Genomic DNA, 16,357 nt, shown 5'->3' with positions numbered 1-16,357 from the left:
CTCCTGGCAACTGCCAAACCCAGACACATCCATTGGATTGCCAGACAGAGAAGTGTGATTGGTCACTACAGAGAACACGTCTCCACTGCTCCAGAGTCCAGTGATGGCATGCTTTACACAAATGCATCCAACACTTTGCATCACTTTGCATTGTACTTGATGATGTAAGGCTTAGATGCATCTGCTCGACCATGGAAACCTATTCCATGAAGCTCTCTATGCACTGTTGTAGTGCTAATCTGAAGGCCACACAAAGTTTGGAGATCTTTAGCTATTGACTCTGCAGACAGTTGGTGACTTCTGCACACTGTGCACTTCAGCATGTTCTGACCTCTGTCATTTTACGTTGCCTACCGTGGAATATTTAGTAGCAAGGAAATTTCACGGATGGACTTATTGTACAGGTGGCAACCTATCACGGTACCAGGCTTGATCTCACTGAGCTCCTGGGAGTGACCCACTCTTTCACAAATGTTTGTAGAAGCAGAATGCATACCTAGGTTTCCTAATTTTATATATCTGTGGCCATTGAGGTGGTTGGAACACCTGAACCCAATGATTTGGAAGGGTGTCCCAATACTTTTGGCAATATAGTGTATATTCTGTTGCAAACAACTTTTCTAATTACACGCATCATGTTCAAATTTAAAACAAAATTTTTAGTAAACATTCCAAATGTATAGCTTCATCATTATAGAGACATGACAGATATATGCTATGGTGAAATGATGTTCTTTCCTCTTCCAGATTATGGCCCCTATAATTCTCACTGGAACATTCAGAAGTTTAGAAATCCTTCTGTAAACAAGGCCATCAGTATATTTTACAACAATAAGGTTGCGAAGTTCTTGAGAGAAGCTTTTACCCATCATGAGATGTTTCTTGTTTGACACCTTAGTAATAAAATTATAGGTCATCAGTTGAGACTAAACCAGCTAATATTACTTTGCACTGACAAAGGTTAGGATTGTCTTCTAATTACTGATAGATTTGAGCTGGTGTCTTGGCTTTCCATGCCTTTTTGCACCTCCCTTTCTTCATGTGTTCAATGCTTTTTCCCTGTATCATTCCATTTTATTACACAACTTAATTTCTGAACATATTTGTCTTGATTTCTTTATATCTATGGATTACATGGGTTGCTAGGGACATGTGGTGAACATTTCATGTCAATAGCACCTTTAGAAATATATTTACCAAGAAAAATGGTGACATGTTCAATACTTATTTTACCTACTATATAGTATATAATCCAGTGGTTGCCACTTCAGACATATCAGAGATGAAAAATTAATCCTGGGTGCATAGCAAATTCTGTAGTACATATAGTCCAAAAGAGAAAGCAGCACTCACAGGTTTTGAGAGGTGAACACACAGTGAAGAATTAATTTGACGTTTAGACAAGCTCATCTCCCTCAGGGCAACAAACATATGAAGCAATACAATATATATACCCTAAAACCCCTCCCATCATTACCATCCACATGTGATGACATCAACAAGTGCAAATGTCAAAGTTCCAGTTAAAAACATTAACAAGCTACTGTCCAAATTTGGGAAAACAGAAAAACAACAACAAACGTACATACAAAATAAGCACAAATAAAGGACATTGTTTCATCATTTAATTTTGATTTCTTTTTAATTTTATCCTAAGTGGCTGTATCTGATCTCCTTTAGCAATATTATTTGTGCAGTTACTTTTATGAGTAGGTAGGAATAGGTTGGAGTACCACAATCCAAAGGAAATAGACTAGAGTGACAGTTGTAAGGTGTTAAAAGGAACAATGATGTTTCATGGTTCTATAAATGTGTATGTCTTTTCATGTGTGCACATATGTGCAGTATATATCTTTTATCTGTATATTAAGTTTTTGCTTTAAAGGGTATTCCACCTTGACACCACCTTTTTCAGCCATCTGGAACTTTTGATACAAGTATCAAGCAGTGTTGATTATTTTTACAATTTAGGAATATGACTCATGCTGCTTTCTGGATACAGTTGCATTATAACAGTTGTGTCACAATGCAGGGCATGAAAATAAACCCAAGTCTGATAACATAAATATATAGTTAAAAGCACATTAGGAAACCAAAAGAAATACACAGTTTATTTCAAGTCTACGTCTAATGGCTACACTGAAATTCATGTTTTATCTCATAAAATTAAGAAAAAAAATATTTATTTTGCACTGGTCGGTACAGTAAGCTTGCAAAATGAAATTCATATTGTTCCTATTGCTTCATTGATGAAGGTAAAAAAATAGGGTCCTAACTGGGAACATAATACATGTACATAAAAGTCTACTACATACACACACAAGGTGATATTCACTAAAACTGTAACATTCAGAATCTGGTGCAGCTGTGCATGGTAACCAGTCTAACTTCAACTTGTTCAATTAAACTTTGATAATAAAACCTGGACGCTGATTAGTTTCTATTCACAACTGCACCAGATTGTGCACTCTCCAGCTTTAGTAAATCCTCCCCCCCATCATGTCTGGTCTTTGGCACAAGTAAGAAATTAAAATATAACTAGACTGGATGCTGCAGATCACATCTACTGTACACTATTTTAAAATAATTATTGAGACCTATGGTGCATTAGTAACTTTATTTACAATACAAATTATCTTCTTAAAAAATGTGTTACTTGCAGAAGCCTAAATACCTGAAACATATTTTCAGATGTATTATTGTTTAGGAATAAAGATGGTTAAAAAAATGTAAAAAACATTTTGTTTGTCTGGATTTAAGCGTTCATCTTTATATTTGCATTATGGACTCTGGCTCCTCTGATATGACATTGCTCCAATTATGAATAGCATTTAGGTTAATTCTGGAACATTTCTTTGTAAATCTTTTTTTTTTACTATTTTGGTTCAATTTTTTTAGTGCTGGGGAGTACTGGTTTGAAGATCCTGAAACATATGAAGACAGTTTTTACAAGCGCAGTTTGGACAATGACAATTACATTTTTACAGCTCCTTTTTTCAACAGTAAGTTTTCATTCATCTTCATAATGTCAAATGTGCCCTAATTTTATGAGTATTGTTTTATTTAACAAAGGGACATCTCTCACATTTTGTGACTTTGTTAAATATGGTAAAACTATGCTCTCTAATCATATACCCCTTTGACTGTTAAAAAAAGGTCTCAACTGTAATTTGTCTACTAAAACTTCAGTCTGGTATAAAGGTTGCAACTTGGTTTAGATATCTTTCTTCTAGCATTTTGCTTCTTTCAGTTCCTGTTCTGGTATACATTGTATTCACTCTGTGCTGTTTTTAAAATAGGAACTGGGCTGGCTTCTTATGAAAATGGTATAATGGTTAGCAAAGCAGTGGAAATAACCATTGATGGTAAATTACTTAAGCCTGCTGGTGAGTAGCCTTATTGACAATTTGAGTTATATTATCATTAAAATTTGCACTTTAGTTGTAGGAGAGTATGACAAATCTACATTGCTAGAGCCCATTGTTATTTTAAAGTGGTTGTAAACCTCAGTTATAAAATCTGAACAAAGCACATATATATGTAGTGTTTACTTGTCTATCTCCAGAGCTCTAAGTGTGTTTTCTTTCTGGTGCTTCCTCCTGACACATGAGATAAAGTTGTGATGGGGGAGAGAGCTTTGCACACAGCTTGTTTATTCAAAACACAGCTCTGCAAGTTCCTTTGTTCCTGTGTGCTGTGTGAAGGGGGGTCCTTTTCCTCCAATCAGCTCTCACACAATATACAAGTTCTTTAATTGCAGCTCTCCACCCCCTCCTCTGTGCTATTGACAGATGAAGATTTTATCACAATTGTGCACTTTTGAAGGAATGTAGAGAAGAGAATACTGCTAATAAACAAGTACAACTTATGTAGGAGGATTTGTTTAATCTCTGTGATTTATCTGAGGCCAGTCATTTTACGGGGTATATGAGAGGGTTTCCAACTACGTTAAGGAAAAAACATCAATTTGTATTCTCTTCTCTTTTTTACTATAAATACTATAATATAATTTTAAAAAACAGTGCCCCAGACTCCCTTGCAAATGCACTAAATAAATGTGGCTACCCCAGGTAGATTAATTAAATTTTTACATAAAAGCAATATTTCTAAAACAGTAAGGCACACTAATAAGATTATTTACATTAAAGTGGTATTAAACCTAAAAGCAAAAATGTATTATATTGTAGCTTACCATTTCTTAATTGTGATGGTCAAATCCATATTTTTTTAGGCTTTCTTTGTATTATTTTAATTTCACTTGGTGAGTTAGCCAGTAAGCCTGTTGTTTTTCAAAGGCTCCCCAGCAGAATGCACCAATTACAGAGATGAAAAAAACCATTTAACACTATCAGGGGTGCTTACAATGATCAGCTTTTATGTATTTATGTAAAACCTTTATCCCAAAAGGAAAAAAAAACTGTTTCCTGTAACTGCTTATAAAGCAGGGGCAGACTGACAACTCATGGGGTCCCCAGACAATAGGGGATCATGGGGCCCCTGTGTCCTTGCCCAAACTCAAAAAAGCCTATGAAAAAGGTACCAGGGGCATCTGATGGGGCCCCCTACTGACCCCGGGCCCTCAGGCAGTGCCTGAGTTTCCAAATGGTCAGTCCGCCCCTGTTATAAAGTATTAGCTTTGGCTTCAATTAGTTGTTGTATCCAAATCTGCTAGTACATCTAACATTCCCTTCCCCTCTGACTGACAATACTATTGTCCAAAGGTGCCCCCTGTGTTCATTCCTCCAGAGTGGGGGCATGCCAATGCAGGAAGTGTGTTACTAGCTAGATCAACAAGTAAAAACAGAGGGGAAAAAGCCTAAGAATGATGCAGCCACCACATCTACTGACTGATAATCTGAAATATATTACCTTTTTGGTTTTGGGTTTAATACTGCTTTATATAAGTACTTGAAATACATAAAATAATAAACAAATAACGGGACACTGTCAGCTTACTCATGCAAAAGCCGCTCCCCTCTCTTCTCTGACTCCCTTACACTTAGGTTTCCAGTGCTCTCCTGCTGCTGCTTCCTCCTTAGCAGCTAGCAACAATACCTAACACTTTTAGGTATGTGACATCTAACAAACAATTGCTAAGCCAGATGGGAACAAGATCACAGAGGAGTGACATTATTGATCCCCCAGGTTGTCAACACCAGAGCCATCTGCAGAGTAAGGGGTGGCACAGGAGCAATGGTGAGATGGGTATAGGGATTAGAGGGGCCCTTTTTTAGCCATTTTTACTTTGCCCTGCATGGGAAAGGTAACAATGTCTTTGTCTCTTTCAGCTTATCAGTAGTTAGCTTGTCAAAAAAAATTGAAAGACTACAGTTCAACAGTCAAAACTTTTTTGTTTTGGCTGGTGTGAGATAGCATTTGAATTACTTTTGGGTTAGGCCTGTATATGCATCCACCTTACTTTTAGGGCAATCACATACAATAATATCTGCCAAACCATAACACCAACCTGTGGACAGCAAAGTCTTGTTTAAAATATAGTGTGTTGTAACATCTCCGGTCTTTCCATAAAGCAACACAAAAATGTAGAACCTCCTAAAGAAAACCTCATGGAAGATAAATACATGGGATGGCATTGCTGATATCATTCTGAAAATGCAAATTGCTCAGTTTTGTTTTCCATTACTACTTTCCTAATAACTAATTAAAACAAGCATCTAGCAGGGAGAAGTCAGAGTGAAGTCCGATGTCCTGCTTGGCATACTTATACCCGGGTGACTGTAACAGACAAGCGACTGACATTTTCAAAAGGAGGCCTAAATGGCAAAACCTAATTTCTGTCATGATAGATTTCCTTTAAATAAAGTAGAATAGCATTTTTTTTAAAAACAAATTGTAATGGTTTCCTCCCGCAAAAGTTTGATGAATCACTTCTTCTTCCCTGATATGCAAACTATATATTTTCAGCACTATTCTGGTACCACTTCTAACTGGTCACACAAAATAATTACACCCTTCCCTATCAATCATGGAGTCATCCCCAACACCCTTCTCTCCCCCCCCCCCCCCCTTCCTCGGTCCTCCTCTGTCTATCCCTAACTCCCCACGTAGCTCTGGAGAGTCATTACCCCCACTGATCAAATTCTTTCTGATATGTTACTACCTCTTGCTAATATTTTTATTCACTTGATGCCATAAGATATGCTGCATTGTTTTCTTGACTTTCTCTCCCCCTCTATGTAAAGACATTAATACTGTGCATATTTACCCCTGAATTTTGTTGTCAATATAATGTCTAATGCCTACTGTTAATGTCTCTATCCCTATGTTATAATGCCAATAAAATTGTTTGAACAAGAAAAAACTAATTGTAATGACCTCATACAGTTTGCAGATTTCTTGAAGATTGTTTTGTATCATATTTATTGCATTTTTAGTGAACTTATTCTTTTCTACCTCTACCCCCTTCTCTCCTCCAACACTTTCTGCATAAATTATACTTTCCTACAACATGACTGTCCTGTGATCTTCGCTCTCCAGCCTTCCTGTCACTGAACAGCCTCTGGACAAAACCTTCTAAACTGTACTCGTGTGTGTACTGCAGTTTCCATTTTATTCAATGGGAATCTTGTCAGAAAGGCTATGGCCTGGCTTTCCATAAAAGTGAATAAAGACTTTAAAGCACAAGTACAGCCTAGAAGATTTATGAAAACATTCATACAGATACTATACAGTGCAGAGTAGGCAACACAGTAAAGATCTTCTGACAGTAGTGTTGAAGGTAAGTATAATCTAGTCTGAAATATTATGAAAGGGGAGGGAGTAAAAAACACCAATAGTACTAAAAGCGCACTTATCCTTTAAGCCAAATAAGTCTGCAGGGTCATTTATTGGTTAGAACAAGCAGAGCAAATGTATTTTCAGCTTTCCCAATGTAGTTGTTGGCTGCTAGATTTTACAGTCACAAAATAAAACTTTTACAACTTTCCTGGAATAGTAATTTGTTTAAGGCACTTACAAATATACATAGTTACAGGAATTTCACTTATTTGCATTGTAGTTGTTGGAGTTAAAATAGACTTCCAAAGCTGGATGGAGAACTTTACAAGTGCTACCACCAAAGAATCGGTATGTATGTATGTATTTTCATTTGGTGAGTCCTGCAAAGGCAAATGTGTGGTGAGAAAATAGCTAGACTCTTAACTCTAATATGTATGCTAAGCTTATCAGAGCTGTTAGTACAGAAATAATAACCCTACTTTTATGTGTTTGGTGAGATTTGCTGTGTTAAATTACCACAACTTGCCTGGTTATCACCACTGTTCAATACATCATTTAGAATTACAACGGGGCGGAACAAAAACAGTAAAGCCCTGTAAATTCTAAACTAAAAGTATATTTAAAGCCTCATTGAAGAGGATCCCCCCAAGAAGGAGTGGAAGAGGACTCCAGTGGCAACCTGTAAAGCTCTGGTGAACTCCATGCCCAAGAGGGTTAAGGCAGTGCTGGAAAATAATGGTGGCCACACAAAAAATTGACACTTTGGGCCCGATTTGGACATTTTCACTTAGGGGAGTACTCACTTTTGTTGCCAGCGGTTTAGACATTAATGGCTGTGTGTTGAGTTATTTTGAGGGGACAGCAAATTTACACTGTTATACAAGCTGAACACTCATTACTTTACATTGAAGCAAAGTGTCATTTCTTCAGTGTTGTCACATGAAAAGATATAAAAAATATTTGCAAAAATGTGAGGGGTGCACTCACTTCTGTGAGATACTGTATGTCAGAGAAGAGTTGTTATCCATGGACAGGAATTGTTTCAGGACTACAGAATACCTCCTCATCTTGATAACATGGGGAGGGGTGTCCTGTAGTCCATAAGTGACAAATGGGCATGGCTGGTAGCACTGCTTGAGATTTCACTGCAGTGCTCAAAACTTGAGAAGCTCACTGGGTTTCTGGCATTATCGACAGGAGTTTTTTTAAACTTTTCTGCTATAACAAAAATCTTTTTTTTTTTTTTACTTTCACTTTTAACAAACAAGAAACAAGTAAAAGTGGTTGAATAGGATCATAAATATTTTGGAGGTAGAACTATTCACATATATATTCAAACATATATAATATGTGTGTTTTTACTTTGGTGGCTAGCTGTTACAGTGGGAGTAAACTTCCTTATGTGCTTTTTACCTAAAGGTAAGCTTATAATAAGGCTTACCTGTAAGAACTGTAAATATCTTCTAAAAGTGCACCGTTTAGGAGAAATCTACATGTGAAGCAACTGGTGAAGTCACTGGTGTATGTACACTGCAGTCTCAATGAATGACATACCATCCATTGAGAGAGCACATACACAGGAATGATGTCGTTGCAGCTCAGCCATTCAAACAGCTAGAGCTTGCGAACCTGGAAAGAAGCCCCGATGAAGACAGATCCCTGTCAGGGGTGATAGTGCACTGCTGGAGGGATCCTTTTCACAGGTAAGTCTGTCATAATGTGCTAGTATGCAGTGCATACTAGCACATTATAACATTACCCTGGAGGGAAGGGAGGGACCAGTTTTTTTTTTTCCAAACATGGTTTACTACCACTTTTAAATAAATGATAAACAATTATTGGGTATTTGACTGTATCTAAATAGCTTGAGAATTTCTGCCAAGTAAAAATATCACAAGAAATGCAAGAAATGCAGACAAGGGTTTCATCATGCAACCACATAAATCAGATTTTGATCTTCTGGGCAGCACAATTAATTGCTGCCTTGAGATGAATCAATCGTGGCATTTAACATCTTACAACTGTCAGCATGTATCACAAGCAAATACCATTACTGTACTGTCCTATAATTTGAAGCCTTCATTGTGTGTGTGCGTGTGTGTGCCTGTGTATAGCATCTAGATAGTCTCTAACAGTTACAATTTAGACACTAAATAAATAATGAAACTATTATTTAATTGTTCTATTGACATATCATAAGTAACAAATATCAGATGTTTTTGCCATATACTTAAAAACTTCTGTTTATGAAGGGAATGTGTGCTTGTATGTAAAAGAATGCGCTGTTGTCTTGAGTTCAGACCAAGTGCTTGATTGTATCCCTCTGAGCATGTCTTAATGAATACATTTTTTCCATTTCCCCTCTGCAGTGTAAGATCGATGAAGTCTGTAACTGTAAACTGGACAGCTCGGTAAGAGTTCTTAAATTTGAGTAAATTAGGATTCTACTGCTACAGCTGTGGTTTTCCCAGCTGAGAAGACTGTGCTCACTGATAATTTTGGAGGAAATATGATATATACAGTTTAAGTAAAATGTTTTTTAGAGTATTATTTGTGGAAAGGTTTTGCAGTTAAATGGCAGCATCAGTTTATTTTTATTAGTTCATATATGATGATGGACATTTATGTAAAACTGGAAAATTAAGGTTTTTTTTAGAGTCCTTATTTTTGAAAACTTTTGAGTAGATATTTTTTGTGTCTTTTCTTCTGTTATAAATGTGTATGTCACAAACAGCTTGGTGTCTGGTACAATATTTAAAGCAAACCCTGTTGAGAAAAAAACTTTGCTAATGTTACCCCCAGATGCCAATGTATGCCTCTAATTTTTTAAAACTATGACCCCACACTATTGTCACATTTTGTGAAGGTGGGGGGATATACTAGCACCTGATGTTACTTATCCTGACACCGTACAAAAGATACCTTTATGGAAGGTCCGAGGGATTAGATCACATATTGATGATGGATTATCAACAGGGGACAATGGTAGCAACAATGGTTATTATTCTTATGAAAACCTAAATCCTGGGGGACATTGCACTTTTTATTTTATCAGACTTTAAAAGGATATTAATAAATATAGACATAAAGATTAAAACCTCTTAAAAGAAAAAGAATATATATTATTAGAAAGTATGCATTTGAGTTATTATATTATTTATAATGTATTTTGTGCATAGATTTATAACTGTTTCATCTAGTGGCTGTGTATCAGGGAATGTGATTAGAATTCACATTAACCACTTTCTGAAGGCAAGCCAGCTGTAAATGAATGTTCTAAGGAATGGTGTCGTCTGCCTGCATTAATCTACCTTTAATTTTAGAACTCACAGAATGCAACCATGCATGCTGCTAGTTCTCACACCCTGCACTTGTCTTACATTAATGATAGAGATAGAGATAGATTAATTAGTCAATGTAATTCCCAATCATATGATCACAATGACAGCCAGTCATAGTTATCACATGAGGTTTGTTTTCAAGAAAAACAGTGTTCCAAATAAAAAACTTCTGTGTTTTTATCTGAATTTTATGAGAAGGTGGCACAAGAATAAAAATCACACTGGACACTAACAGGGGCGGACTGACCATTTGGAAACATGGGCACTTCCCGAGGGCCCGGGGTCAGTAGGGGGCCCCATGAGATGCCCCTGGTACCTTTTTCACAGGCTTTTTTGAGTTTGGGCAAGGACACAGGGGCCCCATGATCCCCTATTGCCCGGGGGCCCCATGAGTTGTCAGTCCGCCCCTGGTCACTAATGTGTTATTGGTAGCTGTGTTTGTACTCAAAACAGCGCCAATAAGGATTAAAAAATTGGAAATATTTTTCCTTAGAAGATATAGTTACAAATGTATTCCAATCAACAAAACACAGGATATGTGAGCATGTAAGCTCCAACATCATGTACAAACTGACCTTTTTATACTGACTTATTTTATAGCAACTGGACTGCGTAATTCTTGATGATGGCGGTTTTCTTTTGATGTCAAATCAGAGGAGTTACAATTCACAGGTATGTACATGTAATTGTATTTCTTGTCTCCTGGGAGGATTTGCACTAATCTGAAAACTTCAATGCAGTTATAGTTGCAAAACATAACTGTAAGCTTTAATAAGATTTATTCCCATCAGGTTAGTTTTGAAGATAACTGTAAGTGAAATATTTATTGAAAATGTATTTAAATGTGCGTGTTGGTATTACCAAACCCAGAAACACCTTACATATGGAAGTATTGTTTTACACATCAAATTTGGAGAAATGGATAGCAGATGCTAAACTTTTGTTTAAACTTGGCATACAGTAACAAAGACAGTATCTATGCTAATCTTTTCACTTGAACTGGATGACTTGCAAATACTTTTCTATGTAGAGTAATATCATAATTCTACAAGGGCGATTCTTAAGAATGTATCTTTTAAAAACAGATATAAGAAATTTGACTATGTCAAACATGAAATAAAATCCAGCATGACTTTGGATGAACAACTATGGGAAATGCAGACTTATTCAAGGCTTAAGGGAAAAATAATTAATGCTCATATTTTGCAGAAACAAATATGCATTTATTATTTTTCCCACAGATGCCTGCAAAGCATTGCAACCACAATAAGTGGATCCAGCAGGCACATCCTCTAGCTTTCTGCTGGCAGCTCCATATGGGCTTTCAGTTAGCTGCAGTAGGTGCCAGTGGACTACTAGTGCTCTGATCAGTGAACTTCAAGTCCATCTACTACAGTGGCAGACTTGACTTGTAGTTTATTCATTCACAGATTCACAGGCGGAGTCCCACACAGCTATACTTGATTTTATATATGGGGGGTGGGTGGGTTGGATGTAAATGATAGAACATGTTACATGTTGCACCTTAAATACTGGTGTAACATGTAACACGTTCTAAAGTTGCTCATCTATAAATAACCTATCCTAAGACAGGAAGTGTATTACTGGCCAGATTACCTAGTGAAAATAAAGAGAAAAAAGCCTAACTTGAAAAAAAAAAAAAACAGTCACCATATCTAAGGATTGGTAAACTTCAATATACTAAATTTTTGTTTTTGATATCAGAAATGCTTTAACACATACCATATTTATTTTATAAAATCAGATTAAAATTCAGTTGCACATGATTGGATATTCAAAGTGAATACAGTTTAATCTAATTTGCTATATTAAGTGAATGTTTATTGGAAAAGGTACACTGTGTTCCATTGTTTTCAAAGTTCTCAAGTCATATTTATTTTTTTAGCTTAACTACAGTCGCTACTGGTTATGCTGCACGTAGAACACATTTTTCACTGTGCATTTGTAAACATTTGCGCGAAAGTTTACGTTTGTACAGCGTAAATGGACCATATGTGTGGCCACTGCTTTGTAGTGAATTTAGGGCTGAGATATCAACAATGTGTAGGCGTCAATGGCAGCACATGCACAGATTGACCTCAATTTCAGTCATACTGAATGACTGAAGGCCAAGGTCATTGTGTCACATGGGCTGCTGCCACTGCTTAGACATTTTTTATGTGTAAATCTGGGCCTGAATGAGTCATTCACATGGCAGTGCTCGGGCAGAATGACCTCAGCCTTCAGTCATTTGGAATGGCTAAAGGCCAAGGTAATTTTGCATATGCTCTGCTGCTGTGTGAATAACTTGCCTAGGCAGTTTTGTAAATATCAGCATATGTGGGTCATTATGGTGGCAAATTTGCAGAATGACTTTGCATAGTGTGCATCCTAACGTGGTTCTAAAGGCTGAAGGTTTTTTTTACCTTCATGCAGTCTATGAATGAAGGTAAAAAAACCTTCAGTGTGCAGCTTCCTGCTCAGCCCCCCATTAATACTCAACTGAGCCTGATCTCTATCCAGCGCTGTGCATGAGAGAATTGGCTCTCCAGGGTCTCTTGCTCCTCACTAGCTGGGGCTGCAGCCATTGGCTCTCACTGCTGTCAATCACAGTCACTGAGGAGGGAGTGGGGGGATGAGTCACACAGAGGTGGCACAGGAATGAGCACGCACAAGTGGGAAGGGGCCAGGAACTCTGAAAGGGGGCCCGAGAAGAGGAGGATCAGGTCTGCTCTGGGCAAAACCATTGCACATAACAGGTAAGTATACCATGTCTGTTTTTTTTAAAGTGAACCTTTAGTATCACTTTGACTTATATAGACATGTAAGTGCTTGTATGCTCGTATCAGTTGAAATGCAGTACAGACCACACAGGATCCTGCAGTTAACAGCTGTTCCACTAACATCAGAAAAAAAGTTAAGGTGAAAGCTTAAAGTGGAGCTCCAGGTAAATACACAGTTTCAGTCCACATTTGTTTACTCTTCCAACTGTGAAAGTATTTGTAAAGGTTCTCTGCCACATTTGCAGTTTACACACCTCTGCCACACAATACAGCCAGGAAGATCATCTTCTACTTCCTGGTTTAACACTACTGCTTCCTGGATCATCTGCCTGCTGTCTCAACAGAACCACTGTCAAGTGAGAAAGCTGAACATGGAGAAGTTGCTTGTCTTAGGAGTTGTACTGCTGAACCAGGCAATATGTGTGTGTTGTTCCTGCTATGTAACAAATGTGTACTTCAAAAGATTGGCAGCACAGTATTACAAATACTTTGGCATTTCCAGTAGAACACTGAAAATAAATGTATTTCATATATACGTTTTCAGCTGTGTGCCTGGACTTCTACTTTAATGCTTTGGTTTTCACCTGTTGTTTCAAAGCCAATTCATTTTAACTGACATGTAAATATGTAAGCTTTTACATATTTTTATCTGTTCTGTCCTTCTATTTGCATTTTTAGATTGGCAAATTTTTTGGAGAGATTGACCCAAGTCTAATGAAAAAGCTTGTTAACATTTCTGTATATGCGTTTAATAAGTCCTATGACTACCAGTCCGTGTGTGATCCCGGTGAAGAGCCAGCAAAAACAGCTGCTCCCCGCACGGTGTTTGTGGTAGGTAATACATCTGAAAAACTATTGAACATACAGTAACACTATTATTGCATACTAAACTGGATATCTTTTGTAGCCTACAATAGCTGATATTTTAAACCTTGGATGGTGGGCCTCTGCTGCTGCTTGGTAAGTTATTCTTTCTGATAAATAAAAAATCTAAATGTTTGTAGTTAGAGCTTGACAGCTTGATTCAGCACATATTATAATTACAATTTTTAGTGCCTAGACTTTAAAACAGGAGTCATATTTGTAGTGGTGGTCTGAAGTGGACAACTATCATTAACACCTTCCCGCCCGGCCTATAGCAAATTGACAGCCAGGTGGGACACTCACCATTGTGACTGGGTGTCATATGACATCCTGTCAAAACTAGCCGCTAATGCAGCCGTGGGGCCACGCAGTGGCGTGATCTGTCATCGGCTGTGTCCACGGGACAGAGCCGATGACATATCACTGCACCGGCCTGTTGCCAGTGTCATGTGACCACTGTGACCAATCACAGCAGATTACATGTCAATTGTATACAATGGATGGCTACCTGCCATGCCATTCATTGTATACAATTATTTTGTTAGCCGTGACTGGTGAAGGCAGTCACATGATACAGACAGGGCCAATCACAGCCTATCTGTATCATGTGATCAGCTTTGCCCAATCACAGCTAATCACAACAAAAGACAGAATGAATCAGTTTCATTCAGTAACAATGATTGCAAATATCAATGAAATACATTGGTATTAGCAATCATAAAGTGTTAAAAAAAATTCTGATCACTTGCCCAGAGTAGTTCAATGTTACTATGGTAACATTGTATTGCTTTGGTCACAGTGTGCTGAAAAATAAAATAGTAAAAAAAAAAAAGGTAATAAAAAATAAAAAAAATAATAGAAACATTTGAAAAAAAATACAAATTCAATTATTATTATTTTCACCAAAGAAATGTAGTAGAATACATTTTACCTACATTTATGAAGAAATGTTATTTATTTGATTTATTTGCAAAATTTTATAACAGAAACGAAGAAAAGTGCTTTTTTTCAAAAGTTTCAGGTGTTTTTTGTTTTATTTAGCAAAAAATAAAAAACTCAGTGATGATTTAATACCACCAAAAGAAATCTCTATTTGTGTGAAAAAAGGATAAAAATGTAATAAGGATACAGTGTTGAATGACCGCACAATTGTCATTCAAAGTCTGACAGCGCTGAAAGCTGAAACTTGGCCTGGGCAGGAAGGTGGTATAAGTGCCCGGTATTGAAGTGGTTAATAACTCATCAAACATTAGGTATAAAAGTGAAATGTAGTAAATTGTGTTGCAGATATGTACATGGGTATGCTCTTTTGTTTGTTACTGGACATTCCAGCACAAATGGTAAACGGGGGGGGGTCTGCCTTAATATAAAACTGAGACAAATGCGGGGTCTGATGAAGGACAAGACAGCCGGTTTTCTTTTAGACTTCCTTCCCCAGCAGCAAATACTAATTTCTTTCCACTACATCCTAATGCGAGGCATAAACAAGTGAAGTTAATTAGATAACGTTTACACAGGGCGAAGTACTCTACTCCCACCCCCATGCCACAGCACTGGACCAGACACTAAGACAGGCCATAGACAGCATGAATTCTCATGATTCCCCCATCAACAAAGACAGTGTTGACAGAGGAATCCCTCCTGTGGAGCATTGTGTTCTCCCAGCAGGTGGGCAGGGGAAGCCCCCACCTGCTGGATGAACAGGGTGATTATTGCTAGTAGTTGTGACAGTCACTAGCAATAATTGCATGTAAAATCCAGCAGGCTGGTTGTACCCAAGTTGATTGATTGATTCAAATTACCCATACCCAAGTTGATTGATTGATGGATTAAATCAGCTTACCCATACATGGTTCGAATCTTGACCTGTTCCTGCTGAACTGGCCAAGCTTCGAACCATCTATGGCTGGCTTAAGTGTAAATGCTGTCACCTGAAAGGAACAGAAATGCGTCACTTTCCTATGCCCAAAAGTATACTGTTTTTATCTTAATAGTACAGTACAGGATACAGGACTGTAGTCCTAGACTATGGGTTATATGCAGGCTACCTTCAGGTAGTTTCACACTGGCAAGGAAAAGTGTGATTTAAAAACTACACTTCACCTATCCCTGGTTCACACATATGCAGTGTGGGAAACACAGCCCTGTGCGTTCTTTGCACCGCATTGCAATCGCACTGTTTGTGATCCATTGCGGGTGTTCGTACAAAGTTTACAATACCCCAAATGCATCAGAGTCCCAGTGAGGTTTGCCCACTCCAGATTGCATGGTACAAAACGACCATATGATGTGGTAATGGTGCAGCTCCAAAAAAGGTATCTGCATTTCTTTGGTGTGATGTGGTGCGACTTGAGCTCAATTAATGAGCTCAAATTGCACCACACTGAATCACATGTGCATTGCATTGGATTACAGTGTGATTCCTGTGCGATTCACATGCGGTTTATAATGTGAACCTAGGCTTAATGTGCTAGTGTTCAGATACCACACCTTACCACTAAATTAAATATCCACACACTAACTGGATCTGCATCTACTGCAGAATTGGAACATCGAAGCAGAACATAATCCACTAAGTCAAAACTTGATATAGAGCTGTAACTGTTATACTGTAATTTGTGGCTCAGGACT

At 37.6% G+C, this 16,357-nt stretch overlaps 1 protein-coding gene across 5 annotated transcripts in view; it reads left to right on the top strand.

Moving 5' to 3' along the window:
* Positions 1–16,357, top strand: part of CACNA2D1 (calcium voltage-gated channel auxiliary subunit alpha2delta 1) — an 857,854-nt gene that overhangs the window by 789,378 nt on the left and 52,119 nt on the right. For all 5 annotated transcript variants that reach the window (XM_089685880.1, XM_089685888.1, XM_089685869.1 and 2 more), the window contains 7 exons: positions 2,899–3,002; positions 3,300–3,386; positions 7,019–7,086; positions 9,108–9,149; positions 10,680–10,751; positions 13,541–13,693; positions 13,770–13,822. In XM_089685880.1, coding sequence (XP_089542006.1) covers positions 2,899–3,002; positions 3,300–3,386; positions 7,019–7,086; positions 9,108–9,149; positions 10,680–10,751; positions 13,541–13,693; positions 13,770–13,822 — 579 coding nt within the window. The remainder of the gene's footprint in view (positions 1–2,898; positions 3,003–3,299; positions 3,387–7,018; positions 7,087–9,107; positions 9,150–10,679; positions 10,752–13,540; positions 13,694–13,769; positions 13,823–16,357) is intronic.

This window comes from Staurois parvus, unplaced genomic scaffold (genome assembly GCF_062004578.1).
Source record: "Staurois parvus isolate SC_StPar_1 unplaced genomic scaffold, SC_StPar_1.0 ptg000019l, whole genome shotgun sequence".
Classification (NCBI taxonomy): Eukaryota; Metazoa; Chordata; class Amphibia; order Anura; family Ranidae; genus Staurois; species Staurois parvus.
Note: the sequence above shows the minus strand (reverse complement) of the source record. Positions and strands in the feature narration are given on the sequence as shown.